The following is a 22,504-nucleotide window of genomic DNA, read 5'->3' on the forward strand; positions in this document are numbered from 1 at the left end:
ACCCCAGGAGTGCTTGGCTTCTCTGACCACCCGGAGGATACCAAGCTGTACCAGCCCCACCTGCCAATAAGACCAGGGGCTTTAGACCATTTTGCCTGCCCCTTCTGCTTGAGGGCTGGGGGCAATTGACTTTACCAGCCTTGCCCGGCTTGTGGGCCAGAGGCTGTAGACTACTTTGCTCGCCCTGCCTATTGGAAAACCGGGAGCTATAAACTGCTTTGCCTGCCCCACCCTGTTGGAAGGCTGGGGGCACCAGACTGCGTAACAGCCCCATCTGTTGGAAGGCCGGGGCCTACAAACTGCTTGGGCCTGCCCCGCCCCGCATGAGGGCCGGGGGCTACAGCCTACCTTCGCCTGCCCCACCTTGCCTGAGGGCCGGGGGCACCAGACTGCTTAACAGCCCACCTGTTGGAAGGCCAGGGGCTATAGACTGCTTCGCCTGCCCTGCCCTGCCCCGCCTGAGGGCCAGGGGCAATAGACTGCTTGACCACCCTGCCTGTTAGAAGGTCGGGGCTACTGACCACTTATCAGCCCTGCCCTATGGGAGGGCCAGAGGGCTACAGACTGTGGAGGAAGCCCGCCCCACCGGGGGTCGAGTTTAAAGTCTGGTAACTGGCTCTGCTTAGTCCCCTAGACTAAGGCGCTGTGGCCTTCCTCGGAGCCTGGGCCCGAGGAAGGGTCGCAATGCCCCCGCTGGACTGTGTCACCAGCCTGTAGTAGACCTCAATAATGTGGATTTGCTATGTGCTCTTTTTATGTCTTGCTTACTATACTATGTGATCTTAGGCCTTGTACAGAGTGTTGTTAAATACTTATTAAATGAACAGTCCATGATCATTTTATGGTTATGCACTGTCTTTCTGAGAGAGCACACCAATATTATTTAGGGTATAGCTACACTGCAAGCCCTACAGCAGGACACCTGCAATGCTTAAGCTATGCCACTATAATGTAGACACTTGCTACAAAGGGGGAAGGAGTTTTTCCTTTTTTGTAGTAAATCCTAAATCCTCCTTGAGAGGAGTTAGCTAGGTTGACAGAAGAATTCTTCTGTCAATTTAGGTGCGTCTACAGCTGGGGATAGGTTGACCTAACTACATAGTACAGGGTATAAAATTTTTCACAGCTGTGAGTGATGTAGGTAGGCCAATCTACATTTTAGGTATAGACCAGCCCCTAGATTGTAGGCTCAGCCCCTTTTTTGTTCTCTTTGTCAGGGCCTAGCACAAAAGAGTTCTGGTACAAGACTAGGACTACAATAATACAAATAAGTAATAATATTAAAATCAGAGCTGTTCTGACCCCATTGCATATGGTGACAAATTGTAGCATAGTTTCAGTGGAGGACAAGGTTAGATTACTCATCTGCATTAAATCACTGTACTTTTCTTCCTCACAGAATTTCCTTTAATACAGCAAATGTTTGCTGCTCAGGGATGGTTGTATTCTTCTTTGAGTGCTTGCTTATGTCAATTCCATTCTAGGTGTGTGCGTGCTCCTGTGCATGGCTACTGGAAATTTTTTCCCCTTAGCAGTAGCCGTAGGGCCGGCTCCGGTGCCCCCTGGAACCCTGCACGTATGCCGCGGTGTATGAGGTGCCACCGGTCTTTCGCCCCCTCAGTTCCTTCTTTTCGCCACTGACGGTTGCTGGAACCTTGCTTTGCTTGCAATCACAAGTACTTCAATTCCCCTCTTCTACTGTAGTTACTAATTAGGTTAATTAAGTAGTTCTTTGTTAATTAAATGCTGTTATTAGTAGTTAGTTAGTGTTACGTGTTAGTCCTGTTAGGGACTTTGACTTGGGAGCGGGGCATGCCCTGCTGTCTGGGCTTCAAGTCCTGCACAGTTTGTGGCAAGCCCTTCCTGCTCAGTGACCCCCACGAGAGCTGTCTGAAGTGTTTGGGGGAGTCACATCGAAAGGACAAATGTAAAATTTGCAAGGGCTTCAGGCTGAAGACTCAGAAAGAAAGGGAGATCTGCCTGAAAGCCCTTCTTATGGAGGTGGCGTTGAGACCGGCCCCGGAGCCGCCACGTTCAGCCTCGGGGCCAAGCACATCGTCAGTGCAGAGCGCCCTGCTAGCACTGGAAGCATTGCGGCACCCACCTTCTTATCCTCCACAAAAGAGGCAGAAGAAGCAGCGCCTGGACAGAGATCGCTCCCCTGCACCGAGGAAGAGCAGAGATGCAGGGTCGACCAAGGGCACCTTCCAGCTGGCTGCGCCGGGGCATTCGGCGCAGGACTCGCCGTTTAGGACTCCGAGCCCTCCGAGAGAGCCACCCCGGATGCTAGGGAGCGGAAGGAGATCCCTCCAGCTCACACTGCTGTCAACGCTGGAGGCGCTCCAGGCAGTGAGGGTTATGATTACTCTCCTCCTGCTGCCCACTCCTAAGCCTGTCCTGATGCTGGGGAGAGACAAGGTGCCAGTTTCAAGGGAGAAGCCTGCGATGGGACCCCCTCACTGGCTGCACTGGCCACCTGAGTCCCAGAGGGCAGGTTGCCAAGGAGAAGGTCCCTGCTGTGGAGACACAGATCCCCGAGATTCTGATCCCTGTCACCGGCACCGGGTCGAGCCAACAGCTGTGTGGCACCATACATGTTGGTCTCTGGAAAGGGAGAGCGGCAGATCCAGATTGCTGGCACGGAGGGACTCTGTGTGCCGATCCCGGTCTCTGATGCTGAGGTCCCCGCGAGAGCAGAGCCATTCCACCTCCCCGGCAGCAAATGTCTCCCCTGCGACAGCCAGGTGCAAAAGCCGGTCACCGTCGGCGCCGGGTTCACCTGCACGTGGCTGGCACCACCGCAGTTCCCTGGCACTGGGGCGCTCTTTGACCTCCTGGTGGGAATCTCTGTGGTACTGCGCAGCGCATTCCCAGCGCCGATCCTCAAGGTTGTGTTCTTCGATGCCCCGCACCAGCCGCCATGCTGCAAACACCGTTATCGCTGCCACCAACCTCCAAAAAGGCAGAGAAGAAATAATACATCCCTGCAAAATGGTTTGAGTATCTCTTCACACACGCATCACTGGGCTCTTTGGTAGTGGCAACTGCAAATGAGAGGACAGGCAGGGCCAGCCCAGCCCCACAACAAAGAATAAAGACTACAAAAAGCTGGATTTATTCGGCGAAAAGATTTATTCTATGGCCAGCCTGCAATTTAGAACTGCTAACCAGCAAGCACTGTTAGGGAAATATAATTATAATCTCTTGGACTGCCTGAAGTGCTTTGGTGAGGCACTATTCCAGGACCAGGCATTGGATCTAATCGCTCCTGGAGGAAGATAGATCAGTGGCAGGGTGGCTATGCAGGCAGCCTCGGATGCAGCTGATTCGGTGGCAAGAGTTATGTGTTTGGCCATGACCATGTGGCGCTGTTCGTGGCTGCAGTCCTCTGGTCTGTCCCAAGAAATGCAGCAATCCTCCAGGACCTGCCGTTCAGTGGGTCTGCACTCTTTTCGGACCAGACGGATGCTAAGCTGCATGGTCTGAAGGACTCTAGGGCCACCTTATGTTCTTTGGGTCTCTACATACCTCAGGTCTCAAGACGGCAGTTCTGCTCTCAGCAACAGCAGCAGCAGCCCAGATACCAAGCCCCGCATTTTGGTGCCTATGGGAGGAGGGACAGAGATAGGAGCTTGAGGAGGCGCAGATCAACCTCCTCCTCAGGCCAGCAGCAGGGCCCCTTGGGGCACTCCGGCTGGCAGCGCCAGCCATTTTGATGGTGCACCTGAGGATGGCCTACCAGCTTCCAATCAGGATCCTCCCTCCCTGCAGTTTATGAATTGTCTCGTGCCCTTCCTTCCTGAGTGGGTCCATATTACATAAGGCTGCTGGGTCCTTGGTATTGTCGAAAGGGGCTATACCCTGCAGTTTTCTCCCTCCCATTTCACCTCTCTTCCCCATCCCTCTTCAGGGATCCCTGTCATGAGCAACTTCTCGGGCAGGAGGTGGAGAGCCTCCTCAGATTGAGGGCAGTAGAGGAAGTTCCACCAGATAGGAGGGGGAAAGGTTTTTACTCTGGTACTTCCTCATTTCCAAGGCGAAAGGGAGCCTCAGATAAGTTGAACAAATTCCTCAGAAGGCTCAAATTCTTCATGGTCTTCCTAACCTCCATCATTCCCTTCCTGGAGACTGGTATGCCGCCCTCGACCTGAAGGACGCATATTTTCATATTGCAATTTTTACTGGCCACAGGTGGTTTCTCCAATTTTTTTGTGGGCCGTTCCCATTTCCAGTTTATGGCCCTTCCATTTGGCCTTTCTTCACAAAGTGTGTGGCAGTTGTAGCCGCACACCTCAGGCAACAAGGAATGCAAATATACCCATATCTGGATGACTGGCTAATCAAGGGCAGGTCCTGGTCCTAGGTCTACCCAGGTCCAGGCCAACCTCAACCTAGCGAGAGCTGCCTGTCAGCGCCTAGGACTGATGGTGAATGACACCCCGATAGAGCTGCCTCACTGGCACAATCTCCTCTCCCAGGACCAGGGTTGGTTACTATATCCAGACCTGAAATCTCTGCAACTGACGGCGTGGGGTCTACATGGTTGAACCTGGAGGAAAAAAGCCTGTTCGTCTCAAGTGTGGTTTGTTCTAATGGGTAGCAGGAAACCTTCCACTAGAATATTATATCTAGCTAAGTGGACACGGCTCACCTGCTCTGCATGTCCCGGGGTGTCTTGGCCTAGCAGGTCTCGATCCAAACGATTTTAGACTACCTGTTACACCTTAAGCTGCAGGGTCTAGCTTTTGCCTCGCTGAGGGTGCATCTGGTGGCTATTTCCAGTTTTCACCTCTCGCCCCTCCCCCCCCGATCCATGGGAAGTTGGTGTTTTCCCATGATATGGTAGTCAGGTTCATGAAGGGCATAGAGAGGCTCTACCCTTAAGTTAGGGATCCACTTCTTCCCTGGGATCTAAATTTGGCGCTCGCTAACGCCCCGTTCAAGCCTTTAGCCACTATCCCTTGTTATTGCTATCCTGGAAGGTGGCCTTTCTGGTAGCGATCATTTCGGCTAGAAGGGTATCTGAGATTAGGGTGCTTACCTTGGAACTGCCATATACGGTTTTTTATAAGGATAAGGTCTGGTTGTGGCTGTCACCTGGCATTCTTGCCCAAAGTGGTGTCCCAATTTCATTTTAATCAGGACATTTTCCTACCTGTTTTCTTTCCAAAACTCCATGCCTTGGACGAGGAACGTTGTTGGCATATGCTTGATGTACAGAGGGCCCTAGCATTCTACATAGAGTAGACAAAGTCATTCCGTAAGTCCACGCAACTCTTCGTTGCAGTGACTGACAGGATGAAAGGCTCACTTGTTTCAGCGCAGAGAATCTCCTCGTGGATAATCTCCTGTATTAGGTTCTGCTACGAGCAGGCAAAGGTTCTTCTCCCGGGGGCAGTTACAGCTCATTCTACCAGGGCGCAGGCTTCATTGGTGGCTTTTCTGGTTCAGGTGCCTATTCACGACATAGCAGGCTGCTACCTGGTCCACGGTGCCCACCTTTGCCTCCCATTACACCATCGTTCAGCAAGCTAGAGATGACGCCAGCTTCGGCAAGACAGTGCTGCAGACATTCACCGATGAACTCCGATCCCACCTCCAAGGTATTGCTTGGGAGTCACCTAGAATGGAATCGACATGAGCAAGCACTCGAAGAAGAAAAGATGATTACTTACCTTGTAACTGTTGTTCTTCAAGATGTGTTGCTAATGTCCATTCCATTACCTGTTCCCACTGTCAGAGTTGACGGCAAGAAGGAACTGAGGGGGCCTGGGGCCGGCGATGTCTCATATACCGTGGCATGTGCATGGGGCGCCAGAGCCAGCCCTATGGATACTGCTAAGGGGAAAAAATTTCCAGTAACTGTGCAAGGGAGTGCACATACACCTAGAATGGAATGGATATGAGCAACACATCTTGAAGAACAGCAGTTACAAGATAAGTAACCGCCTTTTATGATGCAGAAATATTTGTATAAAATGGATAATCCAAAATTCTGAAAAGCAGAAGAATACTTTAATGAGTTTGCATTTGCCACATAAGGCCTGACCCCATTGGGCATTGTGTCATGTCCATAATTTTAAAGTGGTGAAACAGGATGGAATCACAAGAAAGTTAGCTTAAATCAAATACATGGAAATAGTTATTTCACTCTAATCATGGTGCATTTTGCATAAACCTTGTAAGATGCTGTAGAATGCGTTCTTGCCGATGTAGTTGTTCTTACTATCAGTAAGTACTATCAGTAATAGTGACGACAGTGAAACTGAAAATAACATGTTTTCACAGTTATGATTCACCTCTGTTATTCTCTTTGAGACAAATACTAGGTTGCATTGGAAAGTTACTTTTCTTAAGTGTGTGAATGTGCATGCAGGTACTGTATTAATACAATAATATTTTTATCCATAAAGACCTTATAGTATAGAAAGCATAGATTACAAAAAATTTGTTCCAAATCTGATTTTTTTTCAACAATAGGCAATTTTCTTCCATGACTTGATTATGTATGTCTGCCTCCCTTTCAAGCACCACACATTCTGGTCAGGTTTTGTTGGTATCAGTGGAGACACAATGAAGACTTCTATTTTGCACAGTCTTATCTTAATGTTTTTCACTATTTTGAGGAAGGTGAGGAGAAGAGTAGATCCATCCCCATCTCTCCATAATAAACTATTGCTGTAAGGAAGCCCAAAGGAATGTTTTGATTAAATGGAGTTTTTTTTATTTCTGTAATAGCTTACAAAATAGCATGTCATCAGAGAAATATGGTCATTCAGAAGCTACAGTGAAATTAGACAGTTTTTCAGTCCATTTATCAAAATGATTGCAGTTTTGTTTTTAAGGCAGGTGAAATGAGAAATAGTGAGCAAAATTCATCTGTATCCAGAGTACTTTAACAGCATTAATACCAAACTGCTGGCTATTACACTACCTCCACAAGAGAGTTTGAAACTTAAAGAATTGATTTTGGGCTAAAAATATCTCTGGTTTTCTATCAACTCCTATTTCTTAGTCAGGCAGTCCCCTTCCTCCAAACTCTTTTTTTATGGTTTGCCATCCCTCACTTTTGTTTCTTTTTTTAATAATTGCTTATAAAATAATATCTTTGGGGAGAAAGGAAAAGCCAACATATTACATATTCCTTGGAGAAAGTCATTAAATACAACAGGATCTGTTTAACAGTAACTCAACTTGCAACCCCTTTTCAAGATGAATCTAAAAGCATAATCTCAATTAAATTTCAATTGGCTCAAGGTCTTTGAACAACCTCAAGGTCACTTCCTAACCCAGATTGTACACATGAAACCTAGCCTGCCAACATGGAGTATTCTAGATCAACTGTTGAGTCCTTGTAGCCTGAAAAGGAACAGTAGAAACATACATAACATAAGAGAAAATAAGCTAAAAATTAAAAAAAAACAAAGCCTCTGGTATAAATAGGATGCACTTAGAAATGTTATTCTTTTCTACTTCAGTTAAATTTATTTGAGAGGAAGGTCTTGTGGTTATGACTGGAACTTGGGTCTGGGTTCAGTTACCAGCTCTGCCACAGACTCCCTGTGTCACCTCAGGCAAATCACTTAATTTCCCTTTATCTTAATTCTCCATCTGTAAAAAAGGGATTATACCTCCTTCTCCCTTTTACTACCATGCTCCCTTGTTCATCTTATCTATTTTGAATGTGAGCTCTTTTGGGCAGGGATTCTCTTTTAATATAAATATGAACAGCATGTAGTATGTGGATAGGGGAGAAGTGGCAGATGTAGTATATCTTGACTTTAGGAAGGCTTTTGATACTGTCTGACATGACCTTCTCATAAACAAACTAGGGAGCCTAGATGGAGTTACTATAACTGATACATAACTGATTGGAAAACCATTTGCAGAGAGGAGTTATCAGTGGTTCACAGTCAAGTTAGAAAGGCATATTGAATGGGGTTCCACAGGGATCAGTTCTGGGTCCAGTTCTGTTCAGTATGTTCATCAATTATTTAGATAATGGCATAGAGAGTACACTTAAAATGTTGCGGATGATACCAAGATAGAGGGGTTGCAAGTACTTTGGAGGACAGGATTAAAATTCAAAATGATCTGGACAAACTGGGGAAATGGTCTGAAGTAAATAGGATGAAATTCAATAAAGACAAATGCAAAGAACTTCACTGAGGAAGGAACAATCAATTGCACACATACAAAATGGGAAATGACTGACTAGGAAGGAGTACTGCATAAAGGGACCTGGGGTCACAGTGGATCACTAGATAAATATAAGCCAACAGTATAATGCTGTTGCAAAAAAAGCTAACATCATTCTGGGATGTATTAGCAGGAGTGTTGTAAGCAAGACATGAGAAGAAATTATTTCGCTCTACTCTCCACTGATAAGGACACAGAGGGAGTATTGTGTCCAGTTCTGGGTGCCACATTTCAGGAAAGATTTGGACAAATTGGAGAAAGTCTAGAGGAGAGCAACAAAAAAAAACAAGGTCTAGAAAACATGACCAATGAGGAAAGATTGAAAAAATCTTTTTGCTTAGTCAGGTTTGCTTAGTCTAGAAAAGAGAAGACTGAGCAAAGACATAAAAGTTTTCCAGTACATAAAAGGTTGTTACAGGGAGGAGGGTAAAAAATTGAGGATAGGACAAGAAGCAGTAGACTAAAATTGCAGCAAGGGAGGTTTAGGTTGGACATTAGGAAAAACTTCCTAACTGTCAAGGTAGTTAAGCACTGGTGCAAATTGGGAGGTTGTGGAATCTCTGTCATTTGAGTTTTTTTTAAGAACAGGTTTGATAAACACCTGTCAGTAATTGTCTAGTTATTATGTAGACCTACCTTGAATGCAGGGAACTAGGCTAGATGAGGTCTCTTCCAGTCCTACACTTATATGATTTTATGATGACATCTCCAGTTGCTACTGTAATACAAATGATGTATTTAGATTTAGGTAAAGAAAAACAGATTCCATAAAGGTTATAGTATCCTAGAAAAGGTTTACTGAATTCATTTATGTTTCACTTATTAACTGTGAAATGTGCTTCACAGGGTGAAAGTTTAACCAGGAAATCAATAAAGTGAATAAAATACTGGAAACAAGTCGTAAAAGTAGTCCACTTGTATATGAAGCAGGTAAATTATACTGTTAAAACTTGTGTAACAACAGATCAGTAAATTGGGTTTAGCTATAAAACATAAAACTTAAGTGACTGATTATACGGAAGAGAATTCAACAAGTGAATCATGGAAGTACCAGCAACTCCAGTTCCGGCCCCAGGGCATCTGTTTAATCTGATGCCGATGCGGGTGATACCGGGACTGGCTGTTCCCACACCAGCGAAGTACCAAGTGGCTCCAGACCTCCTCTGCTTTTCTCTTGATCCAAGTCTTTGCCAGGGCTACAGCATGTATAGCCCCATTGGATGGATGAGCTGCTGTATTTTTGGGTCCATTGGAACTGCATCTCAGTGTTCTCCTTCCGCAGTGTGTGGAAGCAAGGCTGGTGCGGGGATCGGTGCAAGGGATTGTCACAACACTGTTGCATTCAGCATTGTTGATGTTACTGTGGCGATTCTCACAACCCTCCATTTTGGCACCATCAGCTATTTTGGTGCCTCCACTGACTTCAGAGTCAACAGAGCATACTCAATACCAGTGGTACTGTTTCCACCATTGGTGCCAGTCCCTTCTTTATTTGGGTGACGGATGAGTCAGACTGACTCACCCTTAGAGCTGGCTGCACCATTATCCCCAGAAACCCAAGGCTTCATGGAGTCGAGGTGGGGATCTTTCTCCTCCTGCTCTTCTTCATCCGACCAACATTAGGGGCCATTTATGGAGCACCATGGGTACCAGGATTGGCACTTGTCTTACAGTTGGGACAGGGGCTCCTGTCCCAGTGCCTACTGGCCACTAATGCCCTATCCTTACGCCTAGTGGTCTCAATGGAATCTGTGAGATGCCCCTCTGTCACGGAAATCACAACCCTCAGCTCCCATTAAAGCAGATCACCAAGCAGATCAGTGGTGGGGACTGTGTATCCACCGCAGGGTCAGGCAGTAATGAGATTTCCCTAGGCACTGCAGAGCCTATAGAGCTGCCTTTTCCAGCTCCACCAGTCCAGGAGTGGGAGCCAGCTCCTCAGCCCTTCCTATTAATGATGCGCTCCTAGAGCTTGTGAAAATTCTTTGGAGCACACCAGCTTTGGTGCCATTTACTGTGAAGCTCATGGAGAAATGCTATTTTGTCCTGGTGCAGGTTTTGAGAGGTTTTACTACCATCTGGCTCAAAATTCCCCGGTCATAACTCCAGTGAATGATAGAGCCCAGTAGGGCAGGTTTAAGTCCACTCCTAAGGACAAGGAATTGAAAAGAATGGACTTAATGGGAAAGAAGATTTACACCTCCTCCTTGCAAATGCAGATTGCGAACCAGCAGGCATTGCTTGTCCAGATACGACTTTGTAAATTGGACAGCTATGTTTAAGTTTGCAGACCAGCTACCTGAAACCGCTAGAGAGGAATTTTGGTTGTTCATCACTGAGGCCTACTTAGTGGCCAAGACATAGTTGCAGTCTGCCTTGAGCATCACGGACACTTCGACCGGAGTTATGGCTCTGCAGTGACCATGAAAAGGGTTTCCTGGCTGCAAAATTCGGGCATTGCTTCCAACATGAACAAGTTATAGAAGATCTATCCATCATCAGCCAGGTGCTGTTTTTGGACAAAACACTGTACTCCTTCAAGGATTCTAACACCATCCTTCATTTCTTGGGCGTGTATACGTTGGCAGTGCAGAGGGCCAATAGCAGCAACAATACCATCTGCAAGCATCTTTGGGCAGTCTTTTCCTCCCCCGAGATAGCAGGAATACCCCACCATTCCTCCATGTCCCTCTTCAGAGACCTCTCTCATGAGATACTGCTCTTTGAGCAGATCTGCTTGTTAATGGTTTTGGGAGCTGTGGGGGAAGTTGCTCCACAGCACCGCAGCTAGGAGTTTTATTCCCAGTACTTCTTGGTTCCCAAATACAAACGAAGGGTAAGACCTATTCTCAACCTCTGCAACCTCAACAAATATATCAGATATGTAAGGTTCCTAATGGTCACCCTATAAATGATTCTCCTTACATTGACTCAGAATGACTGGACCTTCAGGATGCTTATTTCCATGTGGTGATTTTTCTGAACCACTGAAGATTTCTCTGGTTTGTTGTGGCGAGCTGTCATTTTCAGTACATAGTCCTTCCTTTCAGTCTGTCTTCGCCCCCCAGGTCTTTACCAAATGTGTGGTTGTGATGACGGCGTACCACAGGAAGAAAGGAATCCATATCTTCCTGTATCTGGTGACTGACTACTTAAGGGGCAGGTCCAGAGAAGTAATCCTTTCTCACATACACATTACGCTGTGCTTATTCAATTTACCTGGGTCTCATCCTAAACACCGGAAGTTTAACATTGGTCCCTATTCAGAAAATCAAGTTCATTGGGGCCCTAATAGACCCTGTGAGTTCAAGAGCGTTTTTGCTGACCGACCATTTCCAGACAATTTGTTGCCTTTGTCTCGGTCTGCAGTCTCAACCTTCCATGACAGTTTGCATGTGTCTGAAGCTCTTGGGCCAGATGTCTTCATGCACACAGGTGGTTTAATTTGAAAAGTTGCGCCTTCAGATTTGGCTCAGGTCAGTTTACCATTCAACTGTTCACCCCTTGGACAGATTGGTCCTCCTCCCTCCACTGATCCTGAACTCCTTGCACTGGTGGATGGAACAGGGGAATATATGTCGAGGCATTCCCTTCACCCAGCCCTTACCAACCAGGACTGTTGTCACTGACACCTCTCTGATAGGTTGGGGAGTGCATCTGGCATCACTGAAGGTTCAGGGTCTGTGGTTGGAGCAGGAAGCTTCACTGCATATCAGTGTCCTGGAGCTTCAGGCCATCTACAATGCCTGTCACATTTTCCTAGACTGCATCAAGTGTTCAGTGGTTCATATACTTACCAAGAATACCACCACGATGTGTTATATGAACAGACAAGGGGGAACACACTCCAGTGTCCTCTCCCAAGACGCAACCAGGCTGTGGCAGTTCTGTATTGAAGAGAGTATCGCTCCGATAGCTGATCTCTTCCCTGAAGTCCAGAATCATCTCATGCATCATCTCACCAGGAATTCTTCCCTGAATCACGAATGTGCTGAAGTCCAGTGTTCTGCAAGTGTTGTGGCTTGGGGCTCTCACTACGAGGGACAACAGGAAAAGGAGCTCAGTCCATGGGTTCACTGATGGATGCCTTCCACCTCAGCTGGCAGTCGACTCTCCTATATGCTTTCTCTGTGATCCTGATTGTTCTATAGATCATCCTCAAGCTGAAAGTGGAATGGGTCAATGTTATCCTCATTGTCACTGGCATGGCTGAGGCAGTGCTGGTTTTGTGGCCTTCTTGTGCTTTTGATTCAGCCACCCATATACCTTCCTCTCCAACCTACTTTCACAGAATCATGGTCGCACCTTGCATCCCTCACTCAGCTCCTGGCATCTCATGGCATGACTGCTCCATGGTTGAATGAGGAGGAAGAGCGATGTTTGGAGGCTGTTTGACAGTCCTATTCAGTAGTAGAAAATCCTCTATTAGTATGGCCTGTAACATTTTTCAGTGTGGTCATTGGCCCATGGAGTTCAGCCAATGCTAGTCTGTATTAAAAAATCATGGAGTATTTGCTGCATCTTCAGTCATTAGGCCTTGTGCTTAGCTCATTGAGGGTGCATCTAGTCGTGATCTCAGCTTTTATGCACCTGTTCATGGAAGACTGGTATTTTCCAATGCCATGGTGGTGAGATCCTTTGTCTCCATCTGCCAGTATGGGACCCGGTTCCCTTGTGGGATCTTAACACAAGTCCTTTGTGGGACATTACCTTAGTGGCACTGATGGAGCATCCATTTGAGCCCGTTTGTCCTGTCCCTTTCCTCCCCAATGTAAAAAACTGCATTCCTAGTGGTAATAACATCTGAGAGGAGACTGAATTGCAGGCTTTGATGGCAGGGCAATTCTCCAAAGACAAAGTGACATTGCGGCCATACCCGAAATTAGTGTCTAAAGTGATCTCTCGACCTCATTTAAACCAGGTGGTATATTTGTCTGTGTTTTTTCCTAAAATGCATTCCTCTCTGGAGGAGCAGTGTCTTCATGCATTAGAAGTCAGACAATGTCTGCCCTTTTATCTTGACAGAACTAAACCCTTCCGGTCTTTGCCTCATCTGTTTGTGTCATATGCAGACCATATGAAGGGACTGGCAGTCTCCTCACAGATGATCTCTAAGTGGATAACTTCCTGCATGCAGACTGCATACAAAATAGCTGCAGCTGTGCCCTCTCAATGAATGAAAGCTTATTTTTCGATAGCGCAAGTTATGTCAATAGTGTTCTTAAATAGTGTCTCAATATTGGATATTTTCAGGGTTGTCGATACATACTTTTACAAATCACTATGCTATTACTGCAGCAGCCAGAGCAGACACAGACTTTGGGAAGACAGTCCTACACTGCTTGTTTAAATAGATGCCGAACCCCGCCTCCTGCGGGTACTGCTTTTGAGTCACCTAAGTGGAATACACAGCTGCATCTACTTGAAGAAGAAGAAACAGTTACTTACAGTGATGCAGATGTGTATTCCAAACCCACCCTCTGTCTCCTTTGCATCGGAGTCTTGTCTCTGGGCATTCAGTATGAAGGAACTGAGGGAGGTCAGGGTTGTGCCACTTTATTTAGCCAAGGAAGAGGTTATGGCCACAAGGTGCAAGCAGCACCCCTCTACAGGTACTGCTATGCCAAGTTCTCTAGCTCTGGTGCACTAAGCGTGCATGCATCTAAGTGGAATACACATCTGTATCACATCTCGAAGAACCACAGTTATAGTAAGTAACCATTTTTACTATTGTTTGAAAAATAATCTGATCGCGTACTTATTAAATTATGGGACAGAGGCAAGTTTGTGTACGCAGCCGTAACTTCATTTTCTGAGTTTTGATTATTTAGCTATACAACCGTAACATTTTCTTCATATAATTTTGGATGGCATTTCTTACGTTGTGCAGTATTTTTAAGATAAAGAAAAAAATAGTAAAATCCCAAATTTGGACATATTTGGCAAGCACCACTTTAAAACCATCTCATGTACTTCACAAGGTCTTCAGGATGAAGCCCCTATGTATTTCACCAAGTCTTTAGGAGAGAATAATTTGCCGGCAAATCTTAAGAGCTGTTCATTTTTACTTTACAAGAAGAGCTGGCAATTCCTTTCCCTTGTTGACTGTGTGCCTTTTGTTAGTATTTATCTAAGTTAGCTGTGTGTACATTCAGAGTGGCCTTCCTCAGCTGAGTATTTTATGAGCTTAGTGAGAGTTCTTTTCAGAACATACTGTGTGTGCTGAGTGTGATTTTTTTCAGTGACTCATGACTAAATTAAATCAAACTTAATTCCCCAGAATACTCTAAGACACTTCCCTTCAGTGAGGATTATTACAGTGATTGACTCCAGTTGTTTAGATACTAAAGTGTTTTTAAAACACAATAAAGATTTATTTTTATAATAAGGAAGGTATTTCTTTTCCACACTTAATGCCATCCAAAGTGTGTTTGCTCTGACAAAAAAACAAACAAAACCCCCACCATACCCCACAAACCAAAACCAAAGCAAATTAACAAAATAAAACCTTTATGTTGAGAGGATGACTGGAAAAAATCCAGGCAGAAGGTGAAAGCACAGAGAATGTGGAGTTAAATGTGGAAATGCGTGTACTCTAGAATAGCAGCAGTCAGGACAATGCATCAAGTGCACTGTCATCTTCAGTTGTGAAAATTCCACTTTTGTATAAACTTTTCAAAGCACCTACATGCACCTGTCTCAATTTGGATGCCTCTTAAAATTTCTTATTATACCTTGAATACAATTTTGATCAACAGTCTATTTAATGTAGAATTCAATGCTGCATTTTTATGATTGGAGATAGAAACAGTAGTTGTGGGAATTTTCTGGTTTAGTTGCTATGGAAACCAGGTCTTGAAAGTGGTTCCAAATCCGTGACAGCATTATGAAAGAACAGCAGGTTGATTGTCTAGCATGTTTTGTCTTAGAAACCCATTTTGTCTTAGAAACCCAGATGTGATGTTTTGAGATGCTGTTTTGAGTTCTGACCACAAAGACTGTCAAGAAAGGCCAAACACAGGAAATGTCCTCCCCTTTCTCTGGTTTTAATCATATGAGAGTGCTAAAATTTATAAAGCTTTGGGTAATCTGACTTGAGGTCTATTTGTTAGCATTTCCCGTAATCTTATTAGGAATTATGGCTATTTAGATAGGGAAAAAAGCAACGCTTTGAGTTGTCAAAGGCAAATTTTGCTACAGAAAATGTAAACTGTGAGCTTCAGCATCTAATTAGCAACCCTGATTTTGTTTAAATTCAGGTTGTATTTAAACTTTCCTGCAATACGAGGTGCAATCCCCCCCCCCCCCCCCCAATAAAACCACCCATCCCCTCTCCAAAATATAAAAACCATTTCTTGTCTGAAATCAGTGGTTTTTTTTTTTTTTAATTTAATGAACTTCAGCAGTCAGAAAATTAATAACTCCCTATCAGTTAAAATCATAAAGTAAATCGAGAGTGAAGGGCTTTTAAGCATTTAATAAATATACATTTTGCAATGTATGGCCCTCCTAATACTATCTGGTAACCCACCTGCTTACTTGTCTGCAATTTGTTCACTCGTTATCAGGAACCGTTAGCAGACAGGTCTGAAGTTAGTTAATTTTTTCCAGATTAAATTTTAAACCTTTAACCATAGTAGAATTTTATGGAATGACCCAATACATTATATTTATTCATGTGCCCAGCACAACAGTCTTCCTCCAAAAAGGTGACCAACTTCAGTATGTGAATAAAGTACACTGGAGTCAGTTCCATAATCCAATTTCTTCATAAGTAGAAATGTTGTGTTTTAGTTGTATTGTTTGTTTGTTCTTTTGTATTTCAGTAGTACCCAAACACCCTGTATTGCTAGAAATAATTATGGTAGGCATGGTCCTTGCCCTGAATAGCTTATTGATAATAAAAACCCATGTTAATTGCTTACAGATTTTGGAATCTAATAAATTAAGAGGGAAGGTAGTGAGAGCAAATACTAGTGATCACAACTCCTAATTATTTGTTTGGTGTGAGTTTCTAAATTATAGAATGACAAACAGTGGGTTGCTGCTTGGGATTGTGCAATCCCTCTCCATCTTTAATTTTGTGAAAAATAAATACCAGAGGAAAGAAATTATTTTCTGGATGAGGAGGTGAAACAGAAATTTAGTTCTAGTAATTCATTTCTGGCAGAAAACAGCCATAGCATATAATCGGTAACAGAGCTTGTGAATTGTAATGTTATTCAAAAGAAGTGCACTTTTTCTTGATCTTCATGCCTGGAGGATTAAAGCTTTATTCTGTCTAGCCAGTAAGACTTTAGTTAGTTTGTTAGTTGCAAGGGGAGATGCAACCCACACATAGTTCACACTTGATTAGCTCACAGATAAGTGTCTAGGGTAAAACTTTAAATTTTAATATAAAATGTATGATGTAAAACCTGTTGCTATGATTTAAAGATATTTTAATGTGCTTGTTAGTCTCAAAAACCAAATAATGGCTTCAAAGAGAATGGATTATATTTAATATCATAGTACTAAAATGCTGCAACAGTTTTCCAGGAGAAAGACTTGGAGAATAACAGTTACTCTTTTTGCGGACACTTCAGCTGCAGAGAAGATGCATATATGTCTGTTAGGCCATCCATTGTTTCTACTCTAAAGTGATTTTGGCTTTAAATTATTTTAACTAAAAAGTTAAATCTAAAGTCATCTCAAGTTCTTGAGTAGTCCCTCCTTCCCCAAACAAAGTAGTTACAATGCTTATGTGCTTTTTTAGCTTTCTCTCTTGTTTTATTGCAGTCTGATGGAGATGAGAAAATGTGAGAACGTAGATGAAATTGCTTCCCTGAATAATCAACAGGAAGACATAAGAGAAGAGTGATTCTTTTTAAATGGAAAAAAGATAAATGTTAAGAAAAGTAGGATTAATACCACTATGCAAAGTGTTAAACGATTATCTGAGTTCATCTTTGTCTTTATTTTTTTAAAAACCAAAAACTTTATGATCTGATCAGAAAATACACTGGTATTCTCAACAGCAATAACCTGCTAGCAAGGTTGAGACAACTAGTTGAGTAGTCAAAGCCTGCTATGATTAGCACTTTGCCTATTACACAAGATTGAAGTAAGCAGGAAAAAAAAAAGGACAAAGAAAAAGCAAAACACAACTGTCAACCTATCATATTCCCTTAAAATGTTTTTGAAGAGTCCAAAAAGAAGGACACTGGTTTTCTGCACTAGAAAGCTTTGAACAATATGGAAATAATTTCACTAGATAAGATAAGTGTGTGTGTGTGAAAACCCAGACAAAATAATAGTAATGTTTAATGTTCTGGCTGACAATTTTCAGCAGTGAAACATGAAATAACAGGCCTTTGGAGGCATGGAAATAGGAGGGAAAGGAATACAAAGAATTTACTTGCTAGCATGAAACAGTGGGGGAGGTATCTAGTGAACTAAAGGAAGTAGGGAAGAAATATTGTTCCCTCAAGGGACACTGCTTCACAAGTACCGGGTGTGCCGGCCGCCTCCGGGAGTCGATGATGGGTCCCAGATTGGGCTCAGAGCCCTGAGGGGCGATGCTGCCACCGACCTCAATTCCGGGGAAGATGAGTTGCCCAGCGCAGGTCTTGTCTCATCCCCTGCTCCCCTCTTGCCTCTCTTGTGTGTCGGGGAGCGCCCTCTCCTGGTGTGCTGGTTTTTGTGCCTCTTTGTCAGCACGAACAATGGTGAGTGGTGCTGGGAAGGGGGACTCCACACAGACGGTGATCAGTGCTGAATCGGAGCAGCGCAGCTCAGAGGCAGGTCTAAGTGCTGCATCCATTAGCAGAGGCTTCAAGCAACTGTCCCTGCCTTTTTTCTTTTTTTTTTGCACAGCCTGAATCCCCTGCAGATTTTGCATTTGTTGCAGACGTGAACTTTCCCAAGGCGCTTTAGGCAGCTTAAATGGAGATCAGTCACAGGCAGGAATTTATTGCAAGTCACCCACAGTTTGAAGCCTAGGAATTGAGGCATGCCCCGTCCCTGGGACAACATCTCAGGTGCGACTGCTATCTAGAGACTACTAACTCTAGAACTACAACTATATTATAACTAACAATTATGTACAACTATATAAACTAGAACACTGTGAAAACCACTGGAGAAGGCTTGCAAATGCAAGAAAGTCATTCCAGCAACCGTCACGGGCAGTAAGAAGGAGCTGAGCGGATGGCTGTCTGGTGGCGCCCCTAATACCGGCGCATATGCGTGTGACCCCAAAGGGCACCAGAGCCACCAGATACCACTGAGGGAAAAATCTCCTGCACCAGTGCACGTGGTGCGCACATACCTAATATGGAAGGGACATGAGCAACACATCTCGAAGAACAAGTTATGAAAGCTTAGTAACCGGTTTTTCCCTCAAGGGACACCGCTTCACAAAAACAAAGGCACTCTTGATTGTCCCTTCAATTTCTCCTGATCCATATCCTCTAGAAACATGTTTTTCCTGTAGTGATTTTTAAATTCCATCTTGGTTGACCGATCTTATACTTATATTCTCTTGACAGCATGCAACATCCAACAATCTGGACAGCATTGTCTGGCTAGCAGTATATTTTGTGCAGCTTTGATGCTTTTGTCATAACAATTTGTATTTATTTTTTTAGTAGGTAGGGGGATGCCAAATGTTTATTTTTAAATACTTCAATGCACAAACATATTTTTAAAGAGTTCAGATTCAGTATGTTTCCATGTTATGCTTTATATATAAAATTCCAGGAACTTTAAATCTTTTAAATTATGAATATTGCACTTTGAAATACTATGTTAATCTTGATATTTTTAAATTTTCTTATTAATCTCTTAACTACTCTTGGACTGGTGATCATGGCCAAGGAATAAGGTACTGTGTAGGTCTCCAGATCAAACACTGAAGCACTCACTCTTCTTGTATCCACAAGACACCCCGTTCACGCCTACTAAAGTGGCTTAACTTTAACCTCTTTTTTTTTTTTTTTTTTTTTTTAAACTGTTCTGCCCGCATGGCTTTAACAGATTATTCCCCCATTCCCATCCCCCAACATTAATAGTGGATGTTCAGTGTGTAGTAGCTGATTGTGTTGGAAAAGGGTAGTTTGGTAAAAGGCTGTGTAAAGAGTTGTGCACATAAGTGTAGCTAAAATGGGTCATAGAAATCTGGCATCCACTCGGGATAGAATTAAGGTTGCAGAGTGTTGACTACGGTGTGCAGTTGAAAGTCAATGAGACTTAGGTGCTTTTAAAGTAAAATTTTCAAAGAAACTGGAGATTAAGTATCTGTCTCATATGCCTGGCTACTCTAGAGAATTATTAAGGAATGCCCATCACTGCTAACATGACTCATCTACATTAGTGTTAGGAACATTGGGATCCCTGATGGTAGGAGCTCTCTGACTATGGAAGCTGTTTTCAGCACTGTCCTGATAAAACTTACTTGTTCTTCAGACTCAGTGGAGCTGAAGAACTAGTGTTCGCAATGGTGGAAATATATTGTGACTATTTCTTTGTGTAGACAAGGCTTAAGTGTTTAAACAAACTGATAAACACCCATTTTATTGGGAAACTATGTAGTATTTCACATATTCTTCCCCTCCTTACAAAAACCATAATTAAATGTTAATGGAGATAGGAAAAATAGGAAATGTTTTCTCTTACTGTTAAAAATAATTTTATATTTTAGTGTGTTATATTCTTTTATTTTTAAACTGGGCTTATTAAATCACTAGTTCAATTCACTTTGTATATTTGTTGTAGGTTTGTGGTCAAATTGTTTTAGGCTGAGTTGGAGTAAGAAATCAACAAAGTAAGGCATTTAAAGTCAATGAATATTTGGGCTTGACTATTCTCTGACAGTAATTATTTCCTTTGCTTTTTGAGAAATAGTATTTTCTTTTTTTAAAAAATAGAACAAAAGTGGCAGAAGAAAATAAGGCAATAACAAGTTGAAATATGTTACAAAAGGAGGAATGACATTCCTAAGGGAAACAAAGTAGGAGAGAGGGGAAAGGTCATTTAAACTCTGGACAGTAGCAGCTATTGTTTTGGAGAAAAATGAAGGCCAGCAAACCAGCATAATCTTTGAGTGCTTGCTCATGTCCATTCCCAATTTAAGTGTGTGTGCGTGCCACATACACCAGTGCCGGAAAACATTTTCCCCTAGTGGTACCCATACAAGCCGGCTCTTGCGCCCTCTGCAGTGACATGCACATGTGCCTGCATATAGGCGCTGCTGGCTCTCCCTTCCTCTTAGTTCTTTCTTGCCACCAGTGACAGTGCTGGAATGTCTCTTGCCTTCGCAAGTTTTCTTCGTTAAACTTAGTGGTTTATTTATTGATTTAGTGTATATAGTTACTTGTTTGGTTACAGTTAGCTCTTGTTTTTAGTTGTTAGAATCCCAGGGTCGGGGCATGCCCTGTTCCTCGTGGTTTAAACCCTGTGCTTCATGTAAAAAGCCTTTGCCGAGGAGTGATCCTCATCAAAGTTGTCTAAAGTGTCTGGGGGAAGCGCATGTCCATGAGAGGTGTAAGATCTGTAAAAGTTTTCTCCTGTGGACTAAGAAAAACCAGGATATCCATCTCAGGGCCATTGTGATGGAGTCAGTTCTTAGACTGGTTTTGGAGTCTGGCAGGTTGGACTCTGCACTGAGCATGACGGCCTCAATGCGCAGTGCCCCTCCGGTGCCCTCTTCCTCCACTTGGCACCGATCTCCCTCCCCGTTTCTGAAAAAGAGATCGAAGAAGATCTGCGAAGAACAGGGATGCTTTCGGATGGAGAAGGCTAAGGGGGAACTGGCGAGACCTGCATCGGGCTGCCAGCCTTCCCCACCTCAGAAGGGTCCCTTACGTCTGCGAGCGTTGACCTGTCACCAGGTAGTGGTAGAGGTCCTCATCGCCTAATGGTGCTGTCGACTCTGGAGGCCTTCCAAGTGATGAGGGACCTCCTGGTGCTGCTGGTACTGCAAATGCCAAAGGATGGCAGGGCACCACACCGAGATTTGGCACAGATCTGCTTGATAATCTCCATCACCGAGGCACTGTTCTCTGGTGCACAGATGGTCCCTGGAGTCGAGGCCACACTCTCCGAGTCAGGACACCACCAGATCGGGCTCCCACCCCCATTCTCCAGAGGACCAGCACCGAGCGGAGCACTGTTATGCAGCCAAGGAGCAACACAGGTTGCCGACCACCTGTGGGCTTCCCCAGCACCGTGACCCCGCTCACCTAGCCCAAACAGGAAGCCAAGGACAAGAGCCGGTCCTGTCACACCCATCATTCTGGCTCCTCATGCTGCTCACCGGTGCCAGTGCATCAACAATGCAGTTCGCATGGCACCACAAGGTATTCGGAGATGACACCACCCTGGCCATCAGATAGCAGCACTTCATCCTCAGACAGCAAGGAAGTTGTCCAGGCTAAACAAGCTACTCCTCCAGTGCCCAATTTCCCCACGGTGCTGCCCATGGGGGTGTGGCCAGAAGGTCAATGGCCTGGACCATGGCCTACTGGTGTGGGTTTCCCTCTGGGATTCTGCAGGCCAGTTCTGTGAGAGGAATGTCTGTACTGCGGTCTGCATACCTCAGAGCGCGGCGCCACACCTGTACATGGACTCGGGCCACCAAATTTTGTGCACCTCGGACCCCGTGGCTTCTACCCCGCCCAGAGCAGAGTCCCCTCCTCTAGCTCAGATACCAGCCTCTTCCTTGCTGTCACCAGACGAGGCGGTCATGAAACCCTCATCTGCAGTGCCAATGGACGATTTTAAGGTGCACCAGGACTTACTGAAAAGGGTCGCCTCCAACTTGGGCCTAAAAATAGAGGAGCTGGACAAGCTGGTCAACGAACCATTTGGAATCTTGGTCTTGGTGTCTCTTAGTAGAGTGGCCTTCCCAGTCCGTGAGGGGGTTGTTAAACTGGCCAAGGCCCTGTGGCAAACCTCAACCTCCCTGCCCCACATATCTAAGGGCAGAAAGAAAATATTATGTACCAGCAAAGGGGTTTGAATATCTCTATACCCACCCCGTTCCAGGATCCCAGGTGATCATAGCTGCCAACAAAAGGGACAGACGGGGGAAAGTCAGCTTGACCCCTAAACACAAAGATGCCAAGAGACTCAAATTGTTTGGTCAAAAAATTTATTCCACAGCCAGCCTGCAGCTATGAGTAGTGAACCAACAGGTGCTGCTTGGTAGATACCACTTTAATATCTGGCAGTGGCTGGATAAGTTGGTGGAGTCATTGTCTCCCTCCTCCAAACAGGAGTTTGAGGCCATCTTAAAAGAGGGGAGTTCAGTAGCCAAGGCATCTCT

At 44.5% G+C, this 22,504-nt stretch overlaps 1 protein-coding gene across 4 annotated transcripts in view; it reads left to right on the forward strand.

The window, feature by feature from the left end:
- Nucleotides 1–22,504, forward strand: part of SH3RF1 (SH3 domain containing ring finger 1) — a 152,873-nt gene that overhangs the window by 34,245 nt on the left and 96,124 nt on the right. Inside the window, exon 2 of one of the 4 annotated variants that reach the window (XM_067551756.1) lies at nt 16,978–17,096. The exons of the other annotated variants lie outside the window; for them this stretch is intronic. Within the exon in view, the coding sequence (XP_067407857.1) occupies nt 17,085–17,096 (12 nt within the window). The 5' untranslated portion in view covers nt 16,978–17,084. The remainder of the gene's footprint in view (nt 1–16,977; nt 17,097–22,504) is intronic. 4 annotated transcript variants of the gene reach the window in all.

The sequence above is a fragment of the Emydura macquarii genome, unplaced genomic scaffold, assembly GCF_026122565.2.
Source record: "Emydura macquarii macquarii isolate MOO-44397 ecotype Brisbane River unplaced genomic scaffold, CSIRO-AGI_Emac_v2 contig_1363, whole genome shotgun sequence".
NCBI classification, from domain to species: domain Eukaryota; kingdom Metazoa; phylum Chordata; order Testudines; family Chelidae; genus Emydura; species Emydura macquarii.